Below are 26,207 nucleotides of genomic sequence, written 5' to 3' on the forward strand. Positions count from 1 at the left end.
TTAATATAATTTTTAAAGTTAAATGTAAATAATACTTAGTGATTATAATAAAAACTTTTACTTAAAATTATTAATAAAAATATTTATGAAATCTTATTTAATAATAAATAGGATTCTAGTTATATTAAAATTATAAAAGGTAAAAAATTCAATAATTTTTGTTCAAATTTATCTATAAGAATAATTTTAAAATTAGACAAAGTCTTTAAGATGTTTGGAATTCTAAAAAGATAGAACCTGATATAACTAATGAAGTTAAAGTATTCACATATTTATTATAGTACTTTAAAACTTAGAAAAGAGCTTGAATGTTTGTTCAAAAAACCTAAATATTTATAAATCAAATTCACTTATATATAGCAACTGATAAAAGAAGTGATTATTTTTAATATTTATTGATAATAATATACAATAAAGAATAATATACAGTAAGAATAATTTACAGTAAAAAATAATATATAGTATATACTGTATATATATTGTACCAAATTATTATTATTAGAGTATTTTTCTAATAGAGAGTAAATTTTTTTTTTTTAAAAAAAAAAATGTGATTAAAATAATTTACAGTAAAGATTTATCCCCGCATATTTTTTAATCAATTAACCATATAATTTAACCTTCCACCAATAATATAATATTAAAGCAATAGAAAGAAAACCATAACTTATAAATATAGGACTCAAATTTTGAATCCTACATTTTTGTGGGTCAAGAAATTGACAGTCGTCAGTTTTGGTGACAAAGGAAAATGCCAATATAAATAATCCTGCCAATATAAAAAGTCCTGCTAAAGGCAATGGAACTTTAAATTGATTTTCATTATCACGATTTCTTCGAATTATTAATAAACCTATACCAGTAGCAACATAAAAAATCCAATAACTATACATGGCGAATTTTGAAAATAAAGTAAAAGTCGTTATAGTAAAACTAGAACCAATAAAGAATATAATTAATGAACACCAAATGAATTGTGCTAATAAAGCATTAATAGGCGTATCTAAATTATTATTCCAAGTTTTTAGTTCTTTCGAATATTTTGGGAAAAAATCCGATCTTGCAGCTGCAACAATAACTCTTGATCCGTTCCATACTTCTGATGCTGCTGTGCCAATTACAGAAAGTACGACAAGAGCGGTGAAAATTCTAACCACTACTTCAGATCCACCAAATAATTGGCGAAAGAATGTTGCGGCTATAGTCTCATCGGAGTCCGTTGAATCTATTAAATTTTCTGGTACAACCGAGATAAACGCAATATTTACAAGAAGGTCTATAAAATAATTTAGAATTTTAATATATTATAATATTAAAGTTAGAATAAATTGTAGTATACATACAGACTACGATAACAATTCCAACGCTTATGATGTTGCTGTATAAGAGTTTTTTTTCCGGCCTGCGGAATTCATCAAGTGAATCTATAACGTAGATATTGTATCAGTTATCAATAAAATTTTTTAAAATATATGTATACTATTTACTCACAATTTAAGCTGTTCCATCCATCATAACTAAACATAATCTATAAAATAAAATGACTGTTAAAAAAAAAATTCACCAAAAAAAGGACATATATGTTTAATATATTTACCAATAGAACGGAACTAGAATAAGCTGTAATATCTGTATTTCCCTCTAATGATTTTTTCCAATTTAATGAACTATCTGGATTTGTAATCAATTTACCAATTCCAGCTATTGCGATAATTGAATATGTGACCAGCTTAATGACAGCTAATGATTGATTTATATAAATCGCCCATCTATTACTAAGCATATGATATAACGTTATTATGAATAAAAAGGAAACAGCAATTAACTTTAAAATCCTGAAAAAAATAAAATTTTAGATTAGAAATTTTTAGATTACTGCAAGTTATCGTCATTAACAATAAATTTTTCTTACCAAAATGGAGAAAAAGCAAGTTGCCACCCAGTTGTAACTTGCTTAATATCCTTATCGTATCGGGAACCATTAATAGTATACCAAAAATACTGTGCTGCAGATTGTAAAACTGCACACAAAATTCCTGGTTGAATCGCACTAAGTTATAAAATATTTTTAATATTTTTATAAATTCAATTGAAACGGAATTGTATAAAATACTTACAAAATATACATGAAGCTAAAAAGATAGCTCATCATGTATTCCGGATAAGGATAAGCAGTTTGCAAATACTTTGTTTCCCCTCCACTTATTTTATGTATAACACCAAGTTCAACGTAGGATAAAGAACCAGCCATAGCAACAATACCGCAAAGTGACCATAATAATAATACAATCCCAGGAGATTTTACCGCCTTCCAAATAATTCCTGGGGAAGTAACGATTCCTGACCCAATTACGCTATTTACATTCATACCAATACCATAAACAACGCCTAAAAGCTTGGTCGAATCATTATTCCTACTAAAAATTATTGATTGTGCTGGTGATGAAGGTGCTGGTGACGAAGGTGTTTGGGATGTTTCATCATTAATTTCACGATCGGACATGGTATCAAGAGTTTCAGGCATCTTTTCATAAAGAAAATATACTTATATATATATTTTTAAAAAATTTTTTTTTTTCAAAAATTGTTTGATATAAAAATCATTTAGCCATTTATCAATAGCAAAATATTTATTTACTCTGTATTCGCAAACAAAAAAAAACAAGGCAAACTCTATCTCTTTAAGAGAGGTTATATTTAGACATCAATATGAACTGTACTGTCTGTACGTAAGAAAAAAAAAAACAAAAAAGAAAAAAAGAACTCCCTTATGTTTTTCTAATTAGGGTATTACTTTATATAATTTCCCAATTAAGGTTTTCATTGTCTAAAATTCAGTATAACCTTTTGACTTCATCACTATACTAATTTAGTTAGTCATTGAAAGAAAAATGACACGAGGATAATAAAAATAGAGGTAACCGTCAACCATCATAAACACCAAATTTAGCATTTTATTTATTTATCGTATTACAGATATAAATAAATATAATACATTTAATTATTTCTTATCAATTTTTATATTATTACATTCTGTTTTCCTGTAATATAAAGAGACCAAAACATTAAAGCATTAAGAAGAAATACGTAACTAATAAGGAATGAACATGAATCATGTTTTGAACTTTCTTTGGATATTTATTGTTAACGACAAAAGAAAATGTCAGCGTATACAATATAATCCTGCCAAATAACATAACGTAAAAGTTGGGATGAATATAATTTGATATTTTGAGAAAAAAAAAACTGATCTTTATGCTGCAACAATAACTCTTGATCCGTGCTGCCGTGCCCATTACAAGTAGTATGATAAGGCTGTAAGTTCTCAAACGAATACTTCGGATTCACCAAATAATTTGTTTCTCCATCACCAATTTCAAAGTAAGATAAGAACCCAGACATAGTAATAATTCCACCAATTGTCCATAATAATATGTTTTCAAAGAGATTTTTTGCCGCCTTCTAAATAATTCTTGGTTTAGTAACCCGATTATATTGTTTATCTTTCATACCAATACGCCAATACCATAAACAAATAATTGGCCAAAGTTTTAATTATAGGAAATTCCGAAAAGAAAGATCTATAGTATATCGTATCTGTATTGACCTGAATGTTGTACGAAATTTCATCTATTTTGATTTTCTTGCAAATAGTGCAACTTAATAATTTCGAAAATAAATTTGTGTAAAATTGTAAAATCTAACTTATTTTGTTAGCGTGATCTTCGCTGTTCTTAATTTAGTATACTCAATTATCATTGATAATTGTCTTTTAAATAATATGATTCTTTTGCCAGTTACTTTTTTCATTGTTTATTATAATATAAAAAATAAAAAGAAATCTCAAATTTAACTTATAACCTGAGTTAATATTTTCTGGCCGAGAAAAATGCTTGATCGACACTTGTGTGAGATGTTTATCGCGTGACTCGTATGTATTTTTTCTACACGATTTAATCTTATTTTCACGGAACGAGAATGTTCGGTTCATATGCTAACTTATTTTTTACATAATATGATAATCACAAATTTTAAAGTGGTTATACTAGTACAGCTTATTTGTAAATTCATGCAAAGAACTCATTCAAAATATACGCCATCAGTACCACTTTTCATATTAAACGTGTAACAACTTTTCAAATATGAGTAACGTAAGATGAAAAAAATTTGAAATTGCAATGCCACGTGATTTATACTAACGTTGACGGCAAGTATCATCATGCCTTGTCTTGGTTATCCTCTCTGAGCTTGCCGATTGGTGTTTTAGATCATAGTCTTTAGTTATATTATACATATCATACATATTAAGGGACTTCTCTTTAAAACAGAGTTTTTTTTCCCATATTTTTATTTTGGCGGAGAACATATTTGTGTTTTGGTTAGAGAACATATTTATGTTTTGGTTGGTTCGTAAGATATCACTTTTTTTTTTTTGAAACATCTTAAAAGTAAACGAGATGGCTTAAACAAATTTTTTCGTTTTAGTATATATTATAAGGTAAAATATTTAATTGGAGATACATAAATGGTTTATATTTCTAACAATGAATTCTCGTATTGATTTTCAAAATTTATTTTTAAACCGAAGGCTTAAATCTTCTGTGACACCTTGTGTTTTAGAATTTCAGAATAATCAATTTAAAATCACCTTTTCTAGTTTAAAGTTCTGAGAGAATTCAAAAAAATTCCGAAACTTTAGTAAAAATATTATATAATAAGGTTTAAAAAATTTTGCCAAGAATTTATTTGAAACACATAAGGATTAAGGACTATTAATCCCGGTTGGATAATAGATTTTCCATAACCCGATCATATTTAGGATTGTTTGTAGTTGATAATTGTGAATTGTCAAAAAAAAAAAAAATATTATTCATGTGCAAATATAGAATCCTATCCCGTTTGATAAACAAGATCTCTTTCACTTGTGAATTAATTAAGATTTTATTTAAGATTTAACAAAGAATTTTTATATTAATTTTAATTTAATGCACACAAATGATTTGCGATAATTTTAAATTACGTGAATTTTTGATATTCTGTGTATCAAAAATGTCGAACACAATAAAATTACTACTAAATTTCAGGTTAATTACTGGTGTTATAGAATTTATTTAACAAAAATACACTTTAAGGTTACTAAGTTGTTATATAAAATAATTTACATATGTATTCTAATATATATATATATATATATATATATATATAATAAAGTATTATATTTATAATAATAATAAACAAATAAAATAAAATAATTTAATTATGAATTGATTTGACTATCCATACTATCATGATCAGCAGCTATTCTCATAACAGCGGCTTCCTGTTGCTTCTTCTTAGTATCCCACCAATAATAAAAGAAATACCAAGATAATAATGCAACAAATAAGAAACCGTAACTGAGCACAATTGGTGATAATTTTTGTGCCCTCAAAGGACCCAAAACGTCTTCACCACAATTAGGTTTATCATCAGGACATTTTACATTGACAATAAAAGAGAATATTAATATAAAAACTCCTCCTAGAATAAAAATTCCTGCTACAGGTAATGGTACTTTAAAGAATTTTTCTTCTAATCTTGATAATAATTTGAGATTACTGCTATTAGTACCCCTATCATTACTTCTGTTAAGTTCTTCATCATCCTTTTCAAGTTGTCTTTTCATTTTGTAATTTTTACTTCTCTTTCGAATTAACTATAAAAGAAAAAAAATATACATATATAATTAGTCGATTTAACAAAAAAATAATTAATTAATAATTTTTATACGTACCAATAAACCTATACCAGTAGCAAGATAAAATATCCAATAACTGTAACTGGCAAAATTTGAAAATAATACAAAACTTGAAATTGAAAAACTACCACCAACGAATATCATAAGGATTGAACACCAAATGAATTGTGCTAATAAAGCATTGATAGGTGTATTAAAACGTTCATTCCAATTTCTTAATTCTCGTGAATATTTTGGGAAAAAATCTGATTTTGCCGCTGCGACAATAACTCTTGATCCACTCCATACATCTACTGCAGCGGTACCCATTACAGAAAGTACAACAAGGAAGGTAAAAAATCTAGCAATCGTTTCGTTGCCTCCGAATAATTGTCTAAAAAATTCTGCAGCTATGGTTTCATCTATCTTACTATTGTTTATTATAAGTTCTTGTGGTACGACCGAAATAAATGCAACATTTACAAGAAGATCTATATATATAAAAAAATATACACGTATATTTTAGAATTTAGGTTGCCAACTGATATTGATATTATCCCTTAAATGGTCTAGCAACGTCATTTAAGGGATAATTAGATGGTAAGCTTTTTACATAAAACCAAATATTTTATGTCAAAAGTTTCATCAAAATCTATATTTTACGTACACATTACTGTAACAATTGCGACACTAATACTATTGCTGAGAATCAATTTCTTTTCTGGGTTCCTGAACTCATCCAAAGAATCTACAAAAACATATTAAATTATCTGTTAATAAGTATATATATATATAGTACTATTAATCTTTAAATGAAAAAAAAAGTTTTAAATTAATAAACATGACGTACAATTCAAGTTATTCCATCCATTATATGTGAACATAATCTGTTAATAAAAAAATAATAATAATAATAGTAATGTAGCTCTATTCGTTGTATATCATTCCGAAGTGAAGACACGTAGAAAATAATAATAATAATAATATCGTGTAACACTGCTTACAATATTCCCTTTATAAATACCCTCACATCATAAGACATGGGTATATTCAATGAAAGTTATTGTATAAGACTAATATTCGACATTTAACGAAATATTCACGGTATTATACAATTTTAAATTCAGGTATTTTAAAATACCTCGCCGGTGTATTATAAGCAGCGTTATACGGTTTATCTTATAATAATTACCGATAAAATAGTAGTAGATGAATATGTTGCAATATCTGTATCTCCACTTAACGGCGTTTGCCAATTTTTACGACTCGTTTCTGTATTTTGACATAATTTATATAATCCAGCTAGAGCAATTATTGAATAAGTAATCAATTTTATAATAGCGAGACTCTGATTTATCATAGCTGCCCATCTGTTACTAAGCATATGATAAACTGTTATGATAAATAACAGTACGATTGCTAAAAGTTTTATAAACCTAGAAAAATAAGAATTAAATTTTTAATTGCTGATCTCATCCAAATCGGTATATATATATATATATATATATTTATATATAGGTGAATAATTATTATGCACGTCCTTATCCTTAATTATTTAGTAATAAAAAATTTTTCTTACCAAAATGGAGAAAATTGTAGATTCCATCCACTTAATTTTGGATCAATATCATCAGAAAATCGACGTCCTTTTATAGTATACCAAAAGTACTGCGCACCAATTTGTATAACAGCGCATATAAGTCCTGGTCTAATTACACTAAAAAAAGAGAGAGAGATTTTTAATATATGAATTTATGAAAGATTATTAATCAGATTTTGAAAAAAAAAGAATTTTCATATTTACAGGACAAACATAAAACTGAAAAGATAACTCATTAAAAGTTTTGGATTTGGATAAGCAGTTTGTAAATATTTCGTCTCGCCTCCACTTATTTTATGAATAGCTCCAAGTTCAACATATGTTAATGAACCTGCCATACTTACTATTCCACCGATTAACCATAATAATAATACTATTCCAGGAGATTTTACAGCATTCCAAACAATTCCTGGTGCAGTAACGATACCTGATCCAATAACATTATTTACATTCATTCCAATACCATAAAATACACCTAATAATGAATCATTTCGTGGTTTTAAGGAAGGTTCTGAACTTAATGCTGAAATTGGTCTTATAATTTCTTGGCTTCCTTCATAATCTCCATGTGTATTGCCATAAATATTAATATCATTTGTGTTAGCCATTTTTAATCAATAAAAATGAACGATATGAACGATATTTTTTTAAAAAAAAAAAAAAAAATTTTACAAGCGAAAAAAAGAATAATAAATAATTTAAATTCCTCAAGATTTTTAAACCATTTATTCTTGAAGCACGTGGATTTTTAACGTTACACTTGAATGACAAATGTTACACTAAAACCAAATAAACATAATTCATTGTATACCTATATTAAACTATAGTCAATTGGACAAAGATTGTAAACTGAAGGATTCAAACCGTATAAATCATATCATTCCTAAAAAGGAATATTTTTGTTTGTGTATGACAAAAGAATTAAATGTTTCAAATTAAAATAAATTAGATCAAAAAGGTTTATTCGTTGGTTAATAATTTTTTTTTCTTTTTTGTCGATTAAAAAAAAAAAAGAGTTTGAATATAAGTTGAATTCATCTAAACTTATTATTATTATTTTTCGCGTAAGTTCCACTGTTACAACATGAATTCCGTTTTCCGAAATTAGAAAAAAATCTCGGAATTTGTCTCCGAAAAAAAACGCCCAAATGCTCGAGAATCGAAAAAAATTTAAAAATTTTTTCTTTTTCAATACCTTAAAAAAGGGAAAAAATAATGAGTAGTAATACTTAAATAATCGATTGTTAAGTTAACAATGTGCCATCTTTGGTCAAAATAGAAACAATATAAGTAAACCTTTCCCATCTGTATATGTTTTACTAAATTTTTTTTTCAAATGTAAGTACGTTAAACAAAATAATTAAATAACAAGGATGGATTGTTTATGATAATGCATCAAAATGCCTTAACGCATATCATGTAATTTTCTGTTACACGACCTGAATTATAATTACGGGACAAAGGTTTTGGATGGACCGACCATCCATTAAGTCCATTAAGGTAATTATTAAATGAAAATTCTTGATTTTCAAAAATCGAAGATTATTATATTGATGTTTTTGAGCTTGTTTTTATATTAAAAAATCTTTATACTGTAACACCAAATTAATTGATAAACCACATGGAATTTATAAATCGGTTTGTGCTCTCATACTACGCGTACAACGTATGCCGCGATGCTACGTATACTACTTTTATACTATGATAAGTTATTACGTTTACTCGTTTTACGTCACTCACTTATTTATAAATAGTATTTTTATATTATATTATAATAGAGTATTTACATAATAATAATTACTAAAGAATTAATTATTTAGATTCTGCCAAAGTAGCAGCAATTTGAATTTTAACTTGTGTACTAATTTCGCTAGTCCATCGTCTTCTACTTTTCTCTTTTAAGTGCGGTCGATAAAATAAAACAAACCAAAGTAACATTCCAACAATTAAAGCTATGAAAGTGATAAATATGAAAGATATATTATTAAAATATGAAACTTTTGGTCTCGGAATGAAGAAAAATGCTAAACCGACTATTCCAAATCCCGAAAATATAAATAAATAATTGACTATCGTAAGCAACAATTTAGAATTATAGCCTTGACTTTTTCGAAAAACCTAAAAAATAGTCATGGTTAAGTTCAAGAATCTTTTTTTTTAAAAAAAAAATAAAAATACTTTAGTTAGAAATTTATATTGTGCATACCAATAATCCAATACCCGTAATAATGTAAAATATCCAAGAACTAAACATCGATATGGAAGTAAACAGGATGAAGACGTCTACCACTACTGAGCTACTTACAATTAACATTAGAAATGCACACCAGATAAATTGCGTGAATAAAGCATTAACCGGTGTTTCAAAAGTGTTATGCCGAGATTCTAACTCATCCGAAAAGATTGGGAAAAAATTTGATTTTGCTGCTGATACAATAACTCTCGATCCACTCCAAATACTTGTTGCTGCTGTACCAATAGCAGATAGAACAACAAAAAATGACAATATTCTGGATACAACCACACTATTAAATATCATAAAAAAAAAATCTGCTGCTATCGTTTCATTAAAATGTTCCGTACTGGTACCGATTACGAGTTGAGGAGGTACGGCAGATATAAATGCGATATTTACCATCAAATCTATAACAGAAATAATTAAAAATTATTAAAAAGATTTGAAAAAAAAAAATTTCATGAGACTTACATAATATAGCTACTATTCCGACGCTGTAGCTGTTACTCATCCGCAGCTTCTTTTCGGGGTTCCGAAATTCATCTAATGAGTAATTCAAGTTATTCCAGCCATTATAGCTGAAAAAAACTTCAATTATCGCCACAGAATAAGGAGTTAAAACTGAAAATTTTGAATCTGGACTCTCTAAAGTTAGTTTCCAATTGCCAGTATCATGATATTTTGACATTCCACTAAGCGCAATGATAATAATCGTTATCATTTTAATCACAGCAAGCGCTTGATTTATTCGATTTGCCCATCTATTACTTAACATATGATATCCCGTTATTAACAATAATAGCATAACTGATATCAATTTTAATATCCTATAAAATAGAAAATTGTTAAAAACTTATAAATTACAGTGAATTGAAGTATCATAAATTCAAGTACCAATAAGGTTTAAATTCGTTACTCCAACCATTTGATGATGAATCTATCGATGGGGATTTTCCTTCAAATGTATACCAAGCATATTGCGCAGCAGATTGCAAAACTGCACATATAATACCAGGTCGAATTATACTAAATAAAAATTAGTATAAATATGGCGAATGACCTGCAATATGCATATAAGAATAGAAATGATAATAATACTTACAAAATAAACATAAAACTGAAAAGATAACTTGCCAACATTTTTGGTTGCGGAAAGCTCGAAGCTAGGTAAATTGTTTCTCCACCACTATCTTGATGAGTTATTCCAAACTTTTAATCACAAAATAATCAAGTTAACCAAATTATTATAATACATATTATATATAAAATAACTATTTACCTCAGTGTAAACAAGAGAACCGCAAAAACTTACGATTCCCCCAATTATCCATAGTATTATCACAACGTATGGTGATTTTACCTGCTTCCAGACAATTCCCGGGGTTGTAAATATCCCTATTATTCGTACAAAATGAATAAGTATCTAAACCTTTTAATTCTAAACATTTTAATCCAATGTTTTAATATTTACCCGCTCCTATTATGTCGTTTACATTCATCCCTATCCCATAAATTACACCGAGTAATTTATTCCTATTATCATTACTGGAAATTGTTGAACTTGTTGAACTTGTTTCTAAGTGACGTGACATTATTATGCGATGCAACGAATTTTAATTTTTTTAAAAAAAAGAAAAATTGAATAAAATGAAAGATCTTTATTATTTATATTTGTTTTTGTTATACATTCGATATATCTAATACAGAATGTTCCTCATGTATATACTTATTAATTAACATCATTGTTGTTATTATAAATATCTATTTAACGTTAAAATGTGACCATGTTGAGTAACCACGTGACGATGTAATATGAAGCTGTTCCGCTTTGTATGCACTTTTTCATAAAGATTCGGACTACCGATCCCCGGTCCCGGTTCTGATGACTGCGGATAAACTTAATTACGTAAGCTATTATGTAATGATACAATATCATCAGCTCATTAAAAAATTTTAAAAAATAGATTATTATCTTTCTAAATTCGAATAATCAAAAGAAAATAGGTCGACATGGTCGTCATTATTTCATATATCGGATAAAGCTATACATCTTTTTTTTTTTAGTTTAGCACCTTTTATGCGCTACTTTTTGTATTACAAACAAGATTAATGAAAATTTACAAAAAATTGCGAAAAGATGTTTTTTTGGTAAAGGGCATATTTTCTACCAATCAAATATCATATGGTAGCAATCTGTAAACCAGAAATTTAAAATCTCATTTATATTGTGTAACTTATTTTTTTATAGTATTCTGGTTGACCCCTATATAATCACACCTCTCGGGACCAAAATAAAATGGTGATTATAAAATACTATATGGTATAACTAAAGAAGGTTTTTTTTTAAATAAGTTTATTAGTAACTTGGGCAAAATTTTATTAAAATTATGAAATTTTAATCCATAATATTACCTAAAATTCTTAATTAAACTTTATATAAAATGTGCAGCACATGTTACTTTATCATTTTATCAGTTAATTCTTCTTTTTATGATTTATTATAAAAGTTACATAATATTATTGTTACTTATATAATGACAGCCACTATATTAAAGAGAAAATTGTTAATTTTATCACATGAATTACATAATAAAAATCTTATAATTCAAAATATATTTCAAGTTATTATAATCTTTACTATACTGAACAATCATTTTGAAAAAAATGTATTGTAATATATAACACCACTATTTAATGTTTTGCAAAATTTACACTACTAGAATCATTTGGAAATGAGTATAATTTTATTTGTAATTTCTATAAAAATTTTATAAATATGAATATATAATATATTTATAAAAAAATAACCAAAAATTTAAGCAACTTAAATAATTTTCATATTTTAAAGTTATGAATTTTATAAGTATAATATATTTATAAAAATTATAAAAAAATAAAAATTATTACTAGAGGGTGATAATCACTGATGACTGAAATTATGACAATTGACCAGCATTAAAAAATATAATACTGGTAAAAATTAATAATTCTGGCCAACAGTGATAATCATCCTGGTGATTTGAAGTAAAAAACTATAAATAATTTATTATTATTTAATACTGTATTTTACTAAAAGTTGTATAAATAGATATTAAATAATATTTCAGATGAAAAGGCTAAGTAAAATCTTATATAATATAAAATTAATTTAGGAATATTTATTTATTTATAATTATATGGTAATAATACTTAAGTATATAAATTTTATAATAAAATTTGAAGATTAGTATTAAAATTAGAATTAGAATTAGATAGAGTTAAGATTATAGTCTAATGGATTAGTTAACCTAAGGGCCAATAACAGAATTTATTAAATTAAATTATCGTTAATTATAATAAAGTACTATAATTATAATTTATAATATAAATAATATATAAATTTTTATTCTATTTATAAAAAAATTTGTTTTTTATTATACAAATAAATTAATAAAAATCCTATAATTTAAGTAAATGATATAATTAAAAAAAAAATTTTATTACTTTTTATCTTTGTAATCAAATTAATGTGATTTGTGAAATTATTATTGAAAATAAATAAATAGGTATTAATTAAATAACAAATAAGTTTCTAATTGCTCTGTTATCTAAAAAAAAAAAATTATATTTAACAAAACAACTTTTAAACCAATTATGTTTTAGAGATATACTGTATGCTTTATTTTTATTGGTTAATTAACGTTGATTGTCAAAAATTCATATGAAAACATAAGATACGTGAGGTTGCATTTGGTTTTTATAATTGAAAAAGATTCCTAATTGACCGAACAAAACCAAACAATGACGCCATATGCATATTAATAAGATTAATGGGAAAGTGAATAAGGTTTTTTATTGAAACATTTTACATAATTGGTACAATTAAAATTTAAAAAAGCTTAAACTGCAGAGGTAAACTTAATAGGGTCCATTAAAATTTTTTTACATAAATTTGATAGACACAAGCTATTTTCTTTTTTTTTTTTTGTTCGCTTGTAATAATTTAAAATCATGAAAATTAAAACTTATTTTCTGCCGTTCCTTTTTATAACTCATACATACTGTGCTTTAATCCCTAATAATAGGGTTATCATAAATTCCGATTCTACTCAAGACTTTAACTTGGTTGAAGGAATTACATATAAAATTGTGCATTTGAAGTCTGGTTTGAACTTGGATAGCAATAGTAACAATATTCATGTCAGTTCTTCATTTAACCCGTACCAATACTGGTCATTGCGAAAGGCTAACGAAAATGAATATAACATTGTAAGCGCAGTATCAAGTATGAATTTAGACGGTAATGGACAAGAAACATATGCTAGTAAACCTGGAGATAATTCTGTGTCTAATCCATATCAACGCTGGGCAATTAAAAAGGTTAATAATGATACGTATAATATTGTTCATGTAAATTCTGAATCTCGGAATTTAGATAGCAATGGTCAAGAAGTTTATATCAGTTCTTATGAAAATAATTCTGAGAACAATATTTATCAACATTGGTCCTTTGAACCCAGTAATTATAAATTAAACGCGGTAGTAATGGATTTTGAATATCCTCCTGATCTAAAACAAAAACTTGATCGTTACAAGACACGCACCAACCTTTTAAGCGGTAGTCTTGTGATTAACAATCCGACAAATGGAACAATAGAACAAACAGTTGATAAAACTGAAAAAAAATCAAGTAGTTATACTTTGAAAATCAGAAAGTCGGAATCATTTAAAGTTACAAAGAATATTGGTGTATCATTTGATATTGGTAGGACCATTTTCGGGATTTTAGGACTACATACAGGATTCCAAGGTGGAATTAAAAATGAGTTCAATTCAACTCATGAGGAGGAATACAAGAAATCCGTGAAAGAATTAGTTTCATATCGTATTAGACAGAAAGTTGAAGCACCACCTCTTACCTCAATAATGGTTAATAGTTCGGTAGATAAGATTAACATTGACATACCATTTAAAGCCAAAATTCGAGTCACTGGCAAAGCTGATAGATTGGACGAATATGGAAGGATTGTTCCAATGACCGATGTTGATGCTAACGCACTTAGATATTATCTTCAAAAGGAATATTACGATGCTAAAGTTGTAGCTGAAGAAGGAAATTCTCTTATTATCACTACAAACGGTAATTTTAAAATAGATGGTTATGGATTTAATGCGTTAGTTGAAGCAATTCCTATAAAGAATTACCCGAGCAATCCTCCGAGTCCTCCTAATCTTCCTAATCCTACTGACCCTTCTAATCCTTCTAACCCCGATCCCAACGTTCCTAACTCTCCTAATTCTCCTGCTTATCCAAACCCTCCTAATTACTCTGACCATAACCCGTTCTCTGAGGCCTCAGTCATGTTTTATTTCGCAATTTATCTCATGATGGTTTTCTCCATTTTTGCTTTATTGACCCTCTTTGTCTACAAATTGTGGACTCATTTTGCCAACAGAAGAGACAGAGTTTACCTTGGTTAAAATAACGAGCAAATTAATTGTAATATTTTACATTTGATCGGTTTTTTGAGTCAAAAATAAAATTATAACTTATTGTTGTCTAAATTTTATAATGTGAAAATTGGCATGGTTTTCTTCCTTTCAAAGTTAATGACGTCCACTTTAAATATTAATTTCTGCCGCCAAAATCGTTACGCATCATCAGTTGTTTTGTGCTAACACATGTTGATAATCACACTTCCTAAATAGCCAATTATAAACCAAAAAACAACTATTAAAATAGTACGTATAATTAATTACATAGTTACATAGACGATTTAACAAAAGTACTACAGTATAAAAAAAATAAAAATAAAGCAGCTAGTTAATTTTGAAGCAATTTTTTGATTAATAAAAATTTATTTTTATATGATTTTTTTTTTATTATCTAATATTATACAATTTTGGTTTGATTAAAGAATAATGATTAATTATAAGAAACTTGATTGATAAATCTAATTTATTACAATAAATTCTATATTTATATACTAATTATCTTTAATATTTTAAATATAAAATAATTTAGTAATTTTTTTATAATATTTTTTTGTATTTTATCTGTTATGTTAACTTTCACAAATAATAATATTATTATTAGGGATAATAAAATAAAGTAAGTCTTCACTAAAATTATAGGTTAAAATTAATTACTTTTATTACAAAATATTCCAGTATAATATATTAATTTGAGTAAATTTATTCATCGCACGTGCGATGCATCGCCACTTTCCTTTTTTGTAAATTATTTATGTTGATCAACCTGCTTATACATCGCCACCCCCCTTAAAATGGCAATGATAAACATAAAAATTTGCATCGCACGTGCGATAAATAAATTATTTCTATTAATTTAATGATACAGATTTATATTTAAAGTATAATTAAATCATTATTATAGCAAAAAAAAAAACTGTTTCAATTTTACTATCAATTAGTTTTAAAAAAAAACTATTTCAATTTTATTAGCAATTTAAAAAAAAAAATATTTTAATTTTATTAGCAATAAGTTTTACTATTTTAAAGTTTATAATTTAAATATATTAAATACTGTAATTTTTAAAGTAATAAAATTTTATATAATTCTTTAAGTTAAAATTATTTATTGTTGTAATATGATCTTTGTATTATTTTTAATTTATAAATTAATAAATATTGATTTGCAATTGATAATATTTAATATTTATTGCAGATATTGCAAAATATTTAAACTTTAATTGTTTGTAATATATAACTTGTATAGTACAAGTACAGTACATGTATGTATACAAGTAAATCTAAAACAATAAAAAGTTAATCTTTCTTTCTCCATTGCCATTTATCATTATGGTCGATCTATTGACAGGTTACTTTTCAGTCGTCTTAATATCAATTAATTTATATATTTTTAGTTTGAAGGATACAATTACTAGATAAATCACTTACATCTGGGCCTTTATTCCTTAAATGGTAACTTATTCATATCACAATTCTATTAGAGAAAGATAATCATAATGCTGCATCCCTTATTTCTATCGCCTTGCAGATGTTGCAGTGAAGTGAATTTTTATCTTCACAATTGTTTTACAAAATATAAATTTGAATAATTCATAACAATATAAATTTTCATGTGATCCACATTACGATGGATAAAAAGTCGTATCACAGAACATATTAACAATTTTTTTTCCCTCAACGAAAGAAAAATTTAAAATTGAATTTTTTTTTTATAATGGCAACCTTAAGAAGAACGCCAATTACACCGATAACAACTACACAAATGCAAACGGCACCAATTTATAATTCGTCATCAATTATGCCACCAGAACCAACAAGTCAAAATAAAGTGACAATGTGTTTTCAATATTCATATTCAGGAATTTTTAATAGTAGTCAGTCAATATTTAGTCCGCCATTTTCTACTCATACTGATACCTTTTGGCAATTGAAGTTTACACCAGTATGTGTTTGTCCAAAATTATAAATAATATATACATATACATTTTTTTTTATACTCTTTTTTTAATCAAAATCTTTTTTGAACGTTTTAAAGTTGTGTAGTGAATATCCAGATTATTGCTCATTAGCATTATTTTGGATTAGAAATCCTGATGAACAAAAATCAGGTCGATTATCAAATGAAAGATTACATGTAACAAAAGCACTTTTGTTTGTAAAAGATAGTGACTCGAACCGACTTATCGAAAAAAAATTAGTTAATATAAAGTCATTTCGTAATCGATGGCCTGGTCAAGGTAATTATGATTTTTCATTCTTTCAATGCATATTATAATATTAGTATTTTATTAAAAGGTTTAAAGTTTTACATTTTTTTTTTACTTATTTCTCTTTTCTTATTTTATTAGGATGGGGAAATTTTGTGCAAAGAATATATTTAACGGACCGAATAACATTTGGGGTAGAATTTGAAACAATTCCGTTACAACAAAGTGAGATCACATTAATACCGAATGAATCATATCCAAATACGTTAAAAACAGCATGGGAAGAACAATTAGAGTTACCGACAGGGTCTGATGTACAGTTTAATGTAGAAGGGCATACTTTATACGCTTCAAGTAAAATTCTTTCAAATCGATCTCAATATTTTAAAGATATGTTCCAAGGAGATTGGTGTGAAGTTTCAAAGCCTAATTCAAGTTCATCATCATCATCATCATCATCATCATCATCAGTAGCAACAACAGCAACAACAGAAACAGATACAACGATTGAAGAAGTGACACCTGAGGATATTTTATTTAATCATGATATTAAACCACCAATATCTCCGGTTCCTTCAATAACGTTGGATTCAGAAACAATATCTTCACCACCAACTTCATCAAATTCTTATACGAAATATAAAATTTTTATAACAGATTGTAATTTTGAAATATTTAAAGATATGTTAGTATTTTTGTATACGGATCAAACACCATTTACGAAAAATAATGGTAAAGATCAATTAAGTTATGCTATTGAAATATTTAGTATAGCAGATAAATACCTTATAGATGATTTACGTTATAGGGCCATGCAAATTATTTGGGAATCTTTAACTGATGATAGAGCTGCTGAAATATTATTTAGTGTGGCGACAAATTGGCCTGATCTAAAAGAATGTGTTTTAGATTATGTTGTAAATAGATTTAATTTTGTTAGAAAAACTGATACATTTAAAAATATCAAATCCAATCAATCTAATTATCCGAGTGCTGGTGAAGTTTTTGCCGAATTATTACTTAAATTGGTACCAGATTCCTAAGAATGGACTCATTAAATAAGTATGTACAGATTATCAAAAAATTTGAGAGGATTAAACAATTAAACCAAATTTGGGAAAATAAAAAGTTTATCGACGTTTTTTAACTCAATATGGCTAAATGAATAATATATCTTAAAATAATACCCATTTATTTCTTTTAAAAGAATAAAATTACAAGTTTACAAAGTAAAATACAATAAGAAAAAAAAAACGCTTGTCTAATTTAATTGGTTTTGCATTGTAATAATAACATAAACTATTTATATACAGCAACTTATTTATCTTAATGCAATTTGGACAATTTTTTCAGATTAAAAAAATTCTCTTATATTTAGTATGATTTCTTCTCTGAGATAATTCCCACTTAAACTTCCTCTTTAATGATTTTAAATACTTCAATATCATCAAAGGTAAATTCATTTGATTCATTTGGTACAATAATTTTTTTTTCATAATACTTTTGATTACAAACAATTTTTTTAGGAAGATTTTTATATTCTAATCTAATACCTAAATCATAATTACCAAATCCAGGTCCTTGAACGGTTCTACAAATAGCAAACTGAGAATATTGTTTTGATACCCTACTTAAAATAGCATCTTCTTCAGGATTATCTCCTTCACCGAATGAAAATATAAAAGCATCTGGGCTACATACTGTTACTTCATACGGATATTCTGATTTAGTATTTACCGGATAATATCCTCCTAAAATAATTTTAGAATGACTCATCGTAGTTACAACTACCGTAGCCCCTTGTTCTGAGCATTTATCATTATAAGATTCTATATCAAATCCATCTCTACTACCACGATAAATTAATTTAAAATTATAAGTGAATGCTTGTGGTGACGAATAACAAATTGAAGATGTTGGTGAATTTTTTAGAAGGGGTGTTCTTGATGAAATACTTTTTGTATCTGAACTTGAAAACACGTGTAATCTCTCGTTATTATTTTCTTTCTTAGTTGTTGACGGAGTTGTCGTCGAGGAAGAATCGTTTGGATAAACAGGTCGCCTGTTCTTACGTAAAGTCCACAATTTTTTCAATGGAGAAGATTGTTTCCACGAAATCTTCATTGACCCTTTTTCTTCATTACGAGAATTTGAATTCTTTGTTGTTTCAGCTGAAGTTATGTTGCAAGGAGGAATTTCTTGATCTTCATTTAAGCTTAAATTATCATCAACACTTATAACAGAATTCGAACAGGAATCTTGCGTACAATTTTCTTTTTCTCTTCCAGTATCAATCCATCTTCCAATCATGGCAACATGAGTATGATTTATAATATTTGAATCATTCAAGATAACATGCGGACGCAAAACGTCAGGTTTCGGGTTTCCTTCTTCATCCAAACAATAAAAATAATATTGCAGAGCTGCATTATTTGTTGTATCAGCCGGCAAAATACGTCTATAAGGTAAAACATGATTATAATAATCATTACGTGAAATCATCGAAAATCTGATATAGGGTATAAAATGTTCGATTCTACTCTTAAGTAATTCAAATTCTTTGTCCGACCATTCCATTACTTTATTTGTATTTAGAATTGGATTTTTTGATGAACATGCCCATAAAATTAGTAAATTCCATATTACTCCATCATGAACAAAATTTTCTTCTTCTGATAATAAACTCTGAAAAATTGATTCATCTAATGTTTTGAAATTATGACAATCTTGAAACCATGTTGTTGTATTAATAATATCTACACAATTGGATCGAAATCTTTCCAGTGCATCATTTTGATATACCAATTTTACTATTGATATAAAATTTGACTTCAACTTTTCTGATTTTTTTTCAAATAATTCTCGAACTTGTTTTTCTAAATCGTCCAACATAAATTCATCCGCCGCTAACCAAATACCAAGAAAGTCTTCTCCTTCTAACATATTCCAATCAATTGTTCCCGAACAAATATATCTAAAGGAATAAAAAAAGGAGAAATGTCAATTAATCATAAAACGAATTAAATGAATTGAAAACGAAAATTATTAATTTACCTCAAAACAATTTCAAAAACTTTTGGTTTAATGTTTGGCTTTTCAATTATGAAAATATCATTTTCTTTTCTTGCCCAATTGCTCGATAATGCAGTACAAAAATAATTGCATTTAGAAATTAATGTTTTTGAATTTGCTTGAAATTTTTTTACATCAGGTTGTTCCCCTACTCTAATTAAAACATCATAATATTCATCTTTGTTATTAACACCCAATGTTGACGTTGGCGTTGTTGTTATCTTCGAGGGGAACGTAGTCTTCGGAGGAGGTGGAAATTTGTTCAATAAACTTTTCTGTTCCTCCACATTTTTAGATTCCTCATTCACTACATTTATTTGATTTATTATCGTCGATGTCGCTATAGTATTTGAATTATTATCTGATAACATTATTAACATTGAACTCATTAAAATCTATAAAAAAAACTATGATAAATAATTGAATCAAAAAAAAAAATTTATAAGCACTGAAACAGGTTTATTATTGGAAAAGAAGAAATAGCTAAAAAAAGCGTAAAACAAACAAAAAATTATTATTTTGTAGATACATATTTTTAGTACGTGAGTAACTTTCCAGAATTGGATTTATTCTAGTTCCGTCGTAGCTTTTGATGACCTCAACAGCAGCCAGTTAATTAAAAGGATCCCATGAATTATAGGGGCTAATTGGCTAATCAGGTGCAGTATATTAATTTTCATGCCGCAGCGTGATCGGTGTCTTCCGCAGTAGAATATGAAGAATATGATCGACGTTTCAAATAAAAGAAAAAAAATCAAATTTGATTCCATAACTTTAACACAGCATACCTTCTTTAGAGCCATTTTAAAAGTTAACCAATAAAATTTATCTAAAAATATAATTTAAGGAGAAAATTCGAAACAAGTAATCTAAATAGGTTATTTACTTTCTTTATTTGTTAAGCATTATAACATGATCAGGTGAAAAATTGATCTATTCCGACTCTAATCTTTGTGAAAAGATGATTAGCGTATAGTAATGGAACTTGAATGACTTTTCAATTATCTGTTATGGCTAGATAGTTTATTATTTACTTAATTTGGTAACTCGGGGGGTAATGGAGTAATTTGTTACACGAAGATTATAATTATAATACAATTTGATTTACATTAAATTATCTATTCTAATAGGTTAAATGATATATACAATTTTATAAATCCAGCATCTTAATTCCTCTAATACCAGCTACCTTAACCAAAATTTCCCTATCTCCTGCGCCAATAAATTCCTCATTATTTTCAATATTATTTTTATCTTTATTCCTCAACACCTTAAAAACTTGATCTTCGTCCATTTCTAGTACTTTGACAGTTTTTTCCAATTCTCTAGTAGGCGAAATATCAAGAGTAGATAATACATTAGCTAAATAACCTAAATCAGTCAATAATTGTCGCGTACCATGTGATGATAACTGTGGTATAGTAAAAATCTTTTCTAATATTGCATGTATTGTACCACGTGCTACAGAAGTTATCCATGCGTGTGTAACTTCATCTGTAGAAATCTCATCATCATCTAATTGTGAAACAGAGCTTTCTTCTGTTATAATATTAGATTCATTTGCTATTGTAATAGATGATGTCGCTTTCACTTCCTCATCATCTTCAGTAATTAAGCCCTCCTTTTTATCCTCTTTTAAATCCTTTACCTCTTTCTCTTGAATAGGTTTTTCATCACTATAAGGTAAAGACTTGATTGAAAATGCTAAACTCTTATCATCGGCATAAACTTCGAATTGTTGCGGCAAAGTCAATAAATGTTCACCAATCCTCGTAATATATTCATTTGGTTGTAAACTAAATGTAGGAATCTGTATTTTAAAAGGCGAAATTTTTGCTTTTTCAACAACGCTATTCCACACTTCCATATTAGGTAAATTTGTAAGATGATTTGCTATAGGAAGAAATATTGTATCAAAAACAAATCTTTGACATAAACGAATAAATGTTTCTACAGATTTAATAGAAGGTGATAAAATCTGTTTGGTCTCAATATTTGTTAAAAGTTCGTTCAAATTATAAGAATTTAATGGAGATTGACGAAGAAGAAGAAGTGAAGATTGTGTTCCTGTAGAATTGGATTTTTTATTCTGACCTTCTAATGAAGAAGTAACAGAAGATCTTCTTTCATACCATTCTAAATCATCATCAAGAGATTCAAGCATTAATAAATCTTTAACTTTTATTAAATTATTTTTTACTTTCTCTTCAACTTCACTTAATCGTTCCGAAGTTATTCTACAAGTTGCTAATAATTTTAATCCAATATGAAAATTTGACCAGTCTTCTTGTTGTAATTTATCTTGATCGAAATCAAAATAATCATTGACTGAGCCGTTTTCTTCCTTATCCAAAGCTGATGTTCCTGCTAAGTTACCTATCCCACCAAGACTTCCATCCAAACCACAATCTAATCTCAACTGTTCAAGTAGTATTTGATATTCTTTAATAAAAGAGATAAAGAAAAAATTCAACACTTCTATTAATCCAATACCGCCAAATCCGTAAGTTAGTTTCATGCATCTTTCTAATGCAGATTCGGACATCGTAAATATTTCACCGATAATCTCAGACATGACTTTTGCTAAATCTGATGTCCCCGCTTTTTTTTTCTTCTCTGAGATTGTCTTTTTGAGTAAAATGATGAGATAATTTTTTTCATATTCTGAATAATCATGCTGATATTCAGAAAATGGTTCAAACACAACATTCCCCCACGTAATTAAATTAGCCCTAGACGGAGATTTCCCACTCACAGATGCACTTGTCAATGCGCTCACACTTGTACTTTTTCCACCCGCACCATTAATACTTGAACTCATTCCAGAACTGATCTGTATGGGATTAAATAAAACTTTTTCCATTTGTCTCCCAAAACTCTCACTAATAACCCAAGCATTAATAATTTCTGGAAGACATTCTTCTTTATAGAACTCAACTAAACCTGTCAATCTTACGCTCAAAGAAGGCTTTAATGAATTAAAAATATTTTCAATTAAAGACATTAAAGTCTCATTCGTATCGGGAAATACATTACCGCACCAAGTATGTTCCTGATTAAGTATAACAAACAATTTGTCATAAAATTCTTGCAAGAATTCTGTAAATTTTTTCGGAAATTGCGGCTGGAATTGCCGTTGAAGATGTATCTGCGTTGTTGGAGATTTTGGAGATGTTGGTTCGTTATTAAACGAATCCGATCCACCACCTCCAACAACATTTCCTACAGCTCCGGAAAGCGAAGGAGGAATATCAGTTAATAAAGCATATTGCCACATTTTCACAAGAGGAGCTTTTCTTGACCCATAATAATAATTACTAAAGTCTTTCTTTCTCCCTATTTGATTGAATATTTGATAAAATTTTTGACAGGCGCTAATATCATGCTGATTTAACGCATTAACTAGCTGTGGACTAACTGTGGCTTCCAGTTGATTTTGTAATTCCGTTAATAGTTTTCTTCTTTCCTCATATTCCGGTGTATTTTGAAAGATAACTAAACTTTTTTCAGCTTCCATTAATCTAGCACTAGCTTTTTGATAATCTTGGGAAGCAAATATATTACTTGCTTCTTGTTCTAAATTGCTCCAATTTTCAGCTTCCTTTAAAACATCCCTAGAAGCTTCCATTCTGGTCTTAACTAAATCTAAATATTTTAATCTATCCAAAGCTTTTTCTGTGCCTTCCTCTACATTATTCAATTGCGATTTTACTAAAGACACTCCAGATTTTAATTTCGTAGCATCTTCTTGCATAACTTGTAAATCAGTTATAATACGTGGCATAGACTTAGTAACATCTTCAACGGTTCTTTCCAATCTATTTGAAATTTCCTGATTTAGAAATTGGAGTTTTTCTATAAGAGTTGAAGTATGTTTTTCTAATTCTAATAACTCAAATTCTCGAGGTTTCTTATTATCTACGTGATCTATTACAGAATTAGAGTTGGAGACAGCAACAGATAACGCTTCATTAATCCATGATTTGACATTAAAATCTTTAGTTAAGAATCCAGAAAAATCTATAGATTTCCCGGAGGTCGTCGATGTTGTCGTTAGTACTGGTGGCAATGTTTCTTCTCTTCCTAAAGTTGCTTCTGATGTTGTAGAAGATAATTGCGGTGTTATTGTCGTCATCTGTTTTATATTATATATATACAATATAAGGTTTTGGTAAAGTTTTCGAAAGTTTTTTTTTTTATTTTTAGAAAAAAAAGTGATCAGTAAATTACGTAATGTGCATGGTTAGGTTACTCAATTCAAATAATCAAAATAAATCCAAATTAAAGATCTGTCGTTAATTGATTGATCTTGCTGTAGTGAAAATTAAAAAACTGATTAATATAAAAGGAATTATTTACATTTGAACGTGCTACAATCTCAGAAGGATATCAATTTATATTGGTTCAGATAAATTCACTACAACAAACCTTTCAGTGTCTCCATTTCCTTACGTCTCGTTCTTACAGAAACCAACCAGTTTACTTTCTTTACTCGCTTTTTTATATTTCTTCCAAAACTTTCTTCTTTAAAACAAACGATCAGCAGTCTATTGTTTTACGATGCAAGCTATCAAGTGTGTTGTGGTTGGTGATGGGTAAGCACTTTTGTTAATCTTATTTGTGTAGACAATCTCTTGTGAATTACGGAAAGAACGAGAAGAAATTTAAATCATATGCGAAAATCATGGAGAAACAAGTGATGTTCAGTTCTTAAACAGAAATATATTTATTAAATTTAAAAAGTTATTTTTTATTTATTTCTTTTTATAATTTAGTGCTGTCGGTAAGACATGTCTCTTAATAAGTTATACCACAAATGCTTTTCCTGGAGAATATATTCCAACCGTGTAAGCAAAAAATTTAGCAATAAATCTTTTGGTATTTATAATTGTTAAAGTTTTTGTTATTTAATTTAATTATTTGTTATTTGATTTTCTTCTTTTAGATTTGATAATTATTCAGCAAACGTAATGGTCGATGGAAAGCCCATCAACCTTGGTCTTTGGGATACTGCTGGTCAAGAAGATTATGATCGTTTACGCCCACTCTCATATCCTCAAACTGACGTATTCTTGATTTGCTTCTCTTTAGTCAGCCCTCCTTCCTTCGAAAACGTTCGGGGAAAGGTAAACTTCCTAAGAAGCAAAATATTTTATAAATAAGAAAATAAGAAGTTAATAGTAATATACTTTTTTCTCTAGTGGTATCCTGAAATTACTCACCATGCCCCCAATATTCCAATTATCCTTGTTGGTACTAAGCTCGATCTTCGTGAGGATAAGGAGACCATCCTTAAGCTGCGACAAAAAGCTCAGTCCCCAATTACATATCCACAAGGCCTTCAAATGGCAAAAGATATCCAAGCTGTTAAATATCTTGAATGTTCTGCTCTTACCCAAAAAGGATTAAAAAACGTTTTTGATGAAGCCATTAGGGCCGTACTTTGTCCTGTCCCAGTAGTAGGCAGAAAGAGTAAATGTATGGTTATGTAAATTGAAACTGTTCTTTCATAAATATATACATACATAAAAATTTCATATATGTATATAATATTATTATTTCTTCAATACAATAACTTTTTGGGTTTTATTCTCAATTTTTTTAATTCACGAACGTGTTACATTTAGTGAATGTTATGACTAAAATTACGGTTGAAAAAAAAAATCAAGGAAACAAAAAAGGATCATGAGAATTTTTTTTAGAAAAAAAAGACAGACTTACAATTAATATATACCAGTCGGATATAATATAATGAACTAAAATTCTTGCAAATTTTCTGATGGTCATCCCAAATTGATAAATTTTAAAATTAGAATTTGTCTTCCCCGTAAGTGAATGTACTTAAATACTTATCAAATGATCCTTTCTAACGACTTTGGTTCATCTTATGTATTTTATTTTATC

General features: G+C 27.6%; 8 protein-coding genes across 9 annotated transcripts; 3 read left to right on the forward strand and 5 right to left on the reverse strand.

The window, feature by feature from the left end:
* Positions 1 to 602: 602 nt before the first annotated feature.
* OCT59_014327 (uncharacterized protein) lies at positions 603 to 2,524 on the reverse strand (the record flags this gene model as incomplete). Its single annotated transcript, XM_025318923.2, has 6 exons — positions 603 to 1,276; positions 1,344 to 1,424; positions 1,492 to 1,528; positions 1,598 to 1,835; positions 1,913 to 2,050; positions 2,118 to 2,524. The coding sequence occupies 6 exons, from the start codon at positions 2,522 to 2,524 to the stop codon at positions 603 to 605; spliced, it is 1,575 nt and encodes a 524-aa protein (XP_025175053.1).
* Positions 2,525 to 5,257: 2,733 nt separating this feature from the next.
* Positions 5,258 to 7,924, reverse strand: OCT59_014328 (uncharacterized protein; the record flags this gene model as incomplete). Its single annotated transcript, XM_025318922.2, has 7 exons — positions 5,258 to 5,695; positions 5,774 to 6,207; positions 6,384 to 6,464; positions 6,567 to 6,603; positions 6,909 to 7,152; positions 7,296 to 7,433; positions 7,521 to 7,924. The coding sequence occupies 7 exons, from the start codon at positions 7,922 to 7,924 to the stop codon at positions 5,258 to 5,260; spliced, it is 1,776 nt and encodes a 591-aa protein (XP_025175052.1).
* Positions 7,925 to 9,128: 1,204 nt separating this feature from the next.
* Positions 9,129 to 11,144, reverse strand: OCT59_014329 (uncharacterized protein; the record flags this gene model as incomplete). The annotated part of the gene is made up of 7 exons (XM_025326659.1): positions 9,129 to 9,434; positions 9,523 to 9,959; positions 10,024 to 10,379; positions 10,447 to 10,578; positions 10,655 to 10,761; positions 10,832 to 10,947; positions 11,024 to 11,144. The coding sequence occupies 7 exons, from the start codon at positions 11,142 to 11,144 to the stop codon at positions 9,129 to 9,131; spliced, it is 1,575 nt and encodes a 524-aa protein (XP_025175051.1).
* A 2,374-nt stretch (positions 11,145 to 13,518) lies between these two features.
* OCT59_014330 (uncharacterized protein) lies at positions 13,519 to 15,326 on the forward strand. Its single transcript, XM_025318921.2, has one exon. The coding sequence runs from the start codon at positions 13,543 to 13,545 to the stop codon at positions 15,010 to 15,012; it is 1,470 nt and encodes a 489-aa protein (XP_025175050.1). The 5' UTR covers positions 13,519 to 13,542; the 3' UTR covers positions 15,013 to 15,326.
* Positions 15,327 to 16,738: 1,412 nt separating this feature from the next.
* OCT59_014331 (uncharacterized protein) lies at positions 16,739 to 18,274 on the forward strand (the record flags this gene model as incomplete). Its single annotated transcript, XM_025318920.2, has 3 exons — positions 16,739 to 16,966; positions 17,060 to 17,261; positions 17,373 to 18,274. The coding sequence occupies 3 exons, from the start codon at positions 16,739 to 16,741 to the stop codon at positions 18,272 to 18,274; spliced, it is 1,332 nt and encodes a 443-aa protein (XP_025175049.2).
* A 129-nt stretch (positions 18,275 to 18,403) lies between these two features.
* OCT59_014332 (uncharacterized protein) lies at positions 18,404 to 20,692 on the reverse strand (the record flags this gene model as incomplete). Its single annotated transcript, XM_025318919.2, has 2 exons — positions 18,404 to 20,205; positions 20,286 to 20,692. 2 exons carry the CDS (start codon positions 20,690 to 20,692, stop codon positions 18,639 to 18,641), a joined length of 1,974 nt encoding a protein of 657 aa, XP_025175048.2. The 3' UTR covers positions 18,404 to 18,638.
* A 482-nt stretch (positions 20,693 to 21,174) lies between these two features.
* Positions 21,175 to 24,438, reverse strand: OCT59_014333 (uncharacterized protein; the record flags this gene model as incomplete). Its single annotated transcript, XM_025318918.2, has 1 exon — positions 21,175 to 24,438. The coding sequence occupies one exon, from the start codon at positions 24,436 to 24,438 to the stop codon at positions 21,454 to 21,456; it is 2,985 nt and encodes a 994-aa protein (XP_025175047.1). The 3' UTR covers positions 21,175 to 21,453.
* A 167-nt stretch (positions 24,439 to 24,605) lies between these two features.
* Positions 24,606 to 26,110, forward strand: OCT59_014334. 2 transcript variants are annotated; one of them, XM_025318917.2, is made up of 4 exons: positions 24,606 to 24,898; positions 25,079 to 25,150; positions 25,249 to 25,429; positions 25,505 to 26,059. In XM_025318917.2, the coding sequence occupies exons 1-4, from the start codon at positions 24,864 to 24,866 to the stop codon at positions 25,793 to 25,795; spliced, it is 579 nt and encodes a 192-aa protein (XP_025175046.1). In that variant the 5' UTR covers positions 24,606 to 24,863; the 3' UTR covers positions 25,796 to 26,059. The 2 variants fall into 2 exon arrangements, with proteins under 2 accessions (XP_025175046.1, XP_066002165.1); XM_066149942.1 differs by having other exon boundaries at positions 24,746 to 24,999; positions 25,505 to 26,110.
* The last annotated feature ends 97 nt before the right edge of the window (positions 26,111 to 26,207 follow it).

The sequence above is a fragment of the Rhizophagus irregularis genome, chromosome 22 (assembly GCF_026210795.1).
Source record: "Rhizophagus irregularis chromosome 22, complete sequence".
NCBI classification, from domain to species: domain Eukaryota; kingdom Fungi; phylum Glomeromycota; class Glomeromycetes; order Glomerales; family Glomeraceae; genus Rhizophagus; species Rhizophagus irregularis.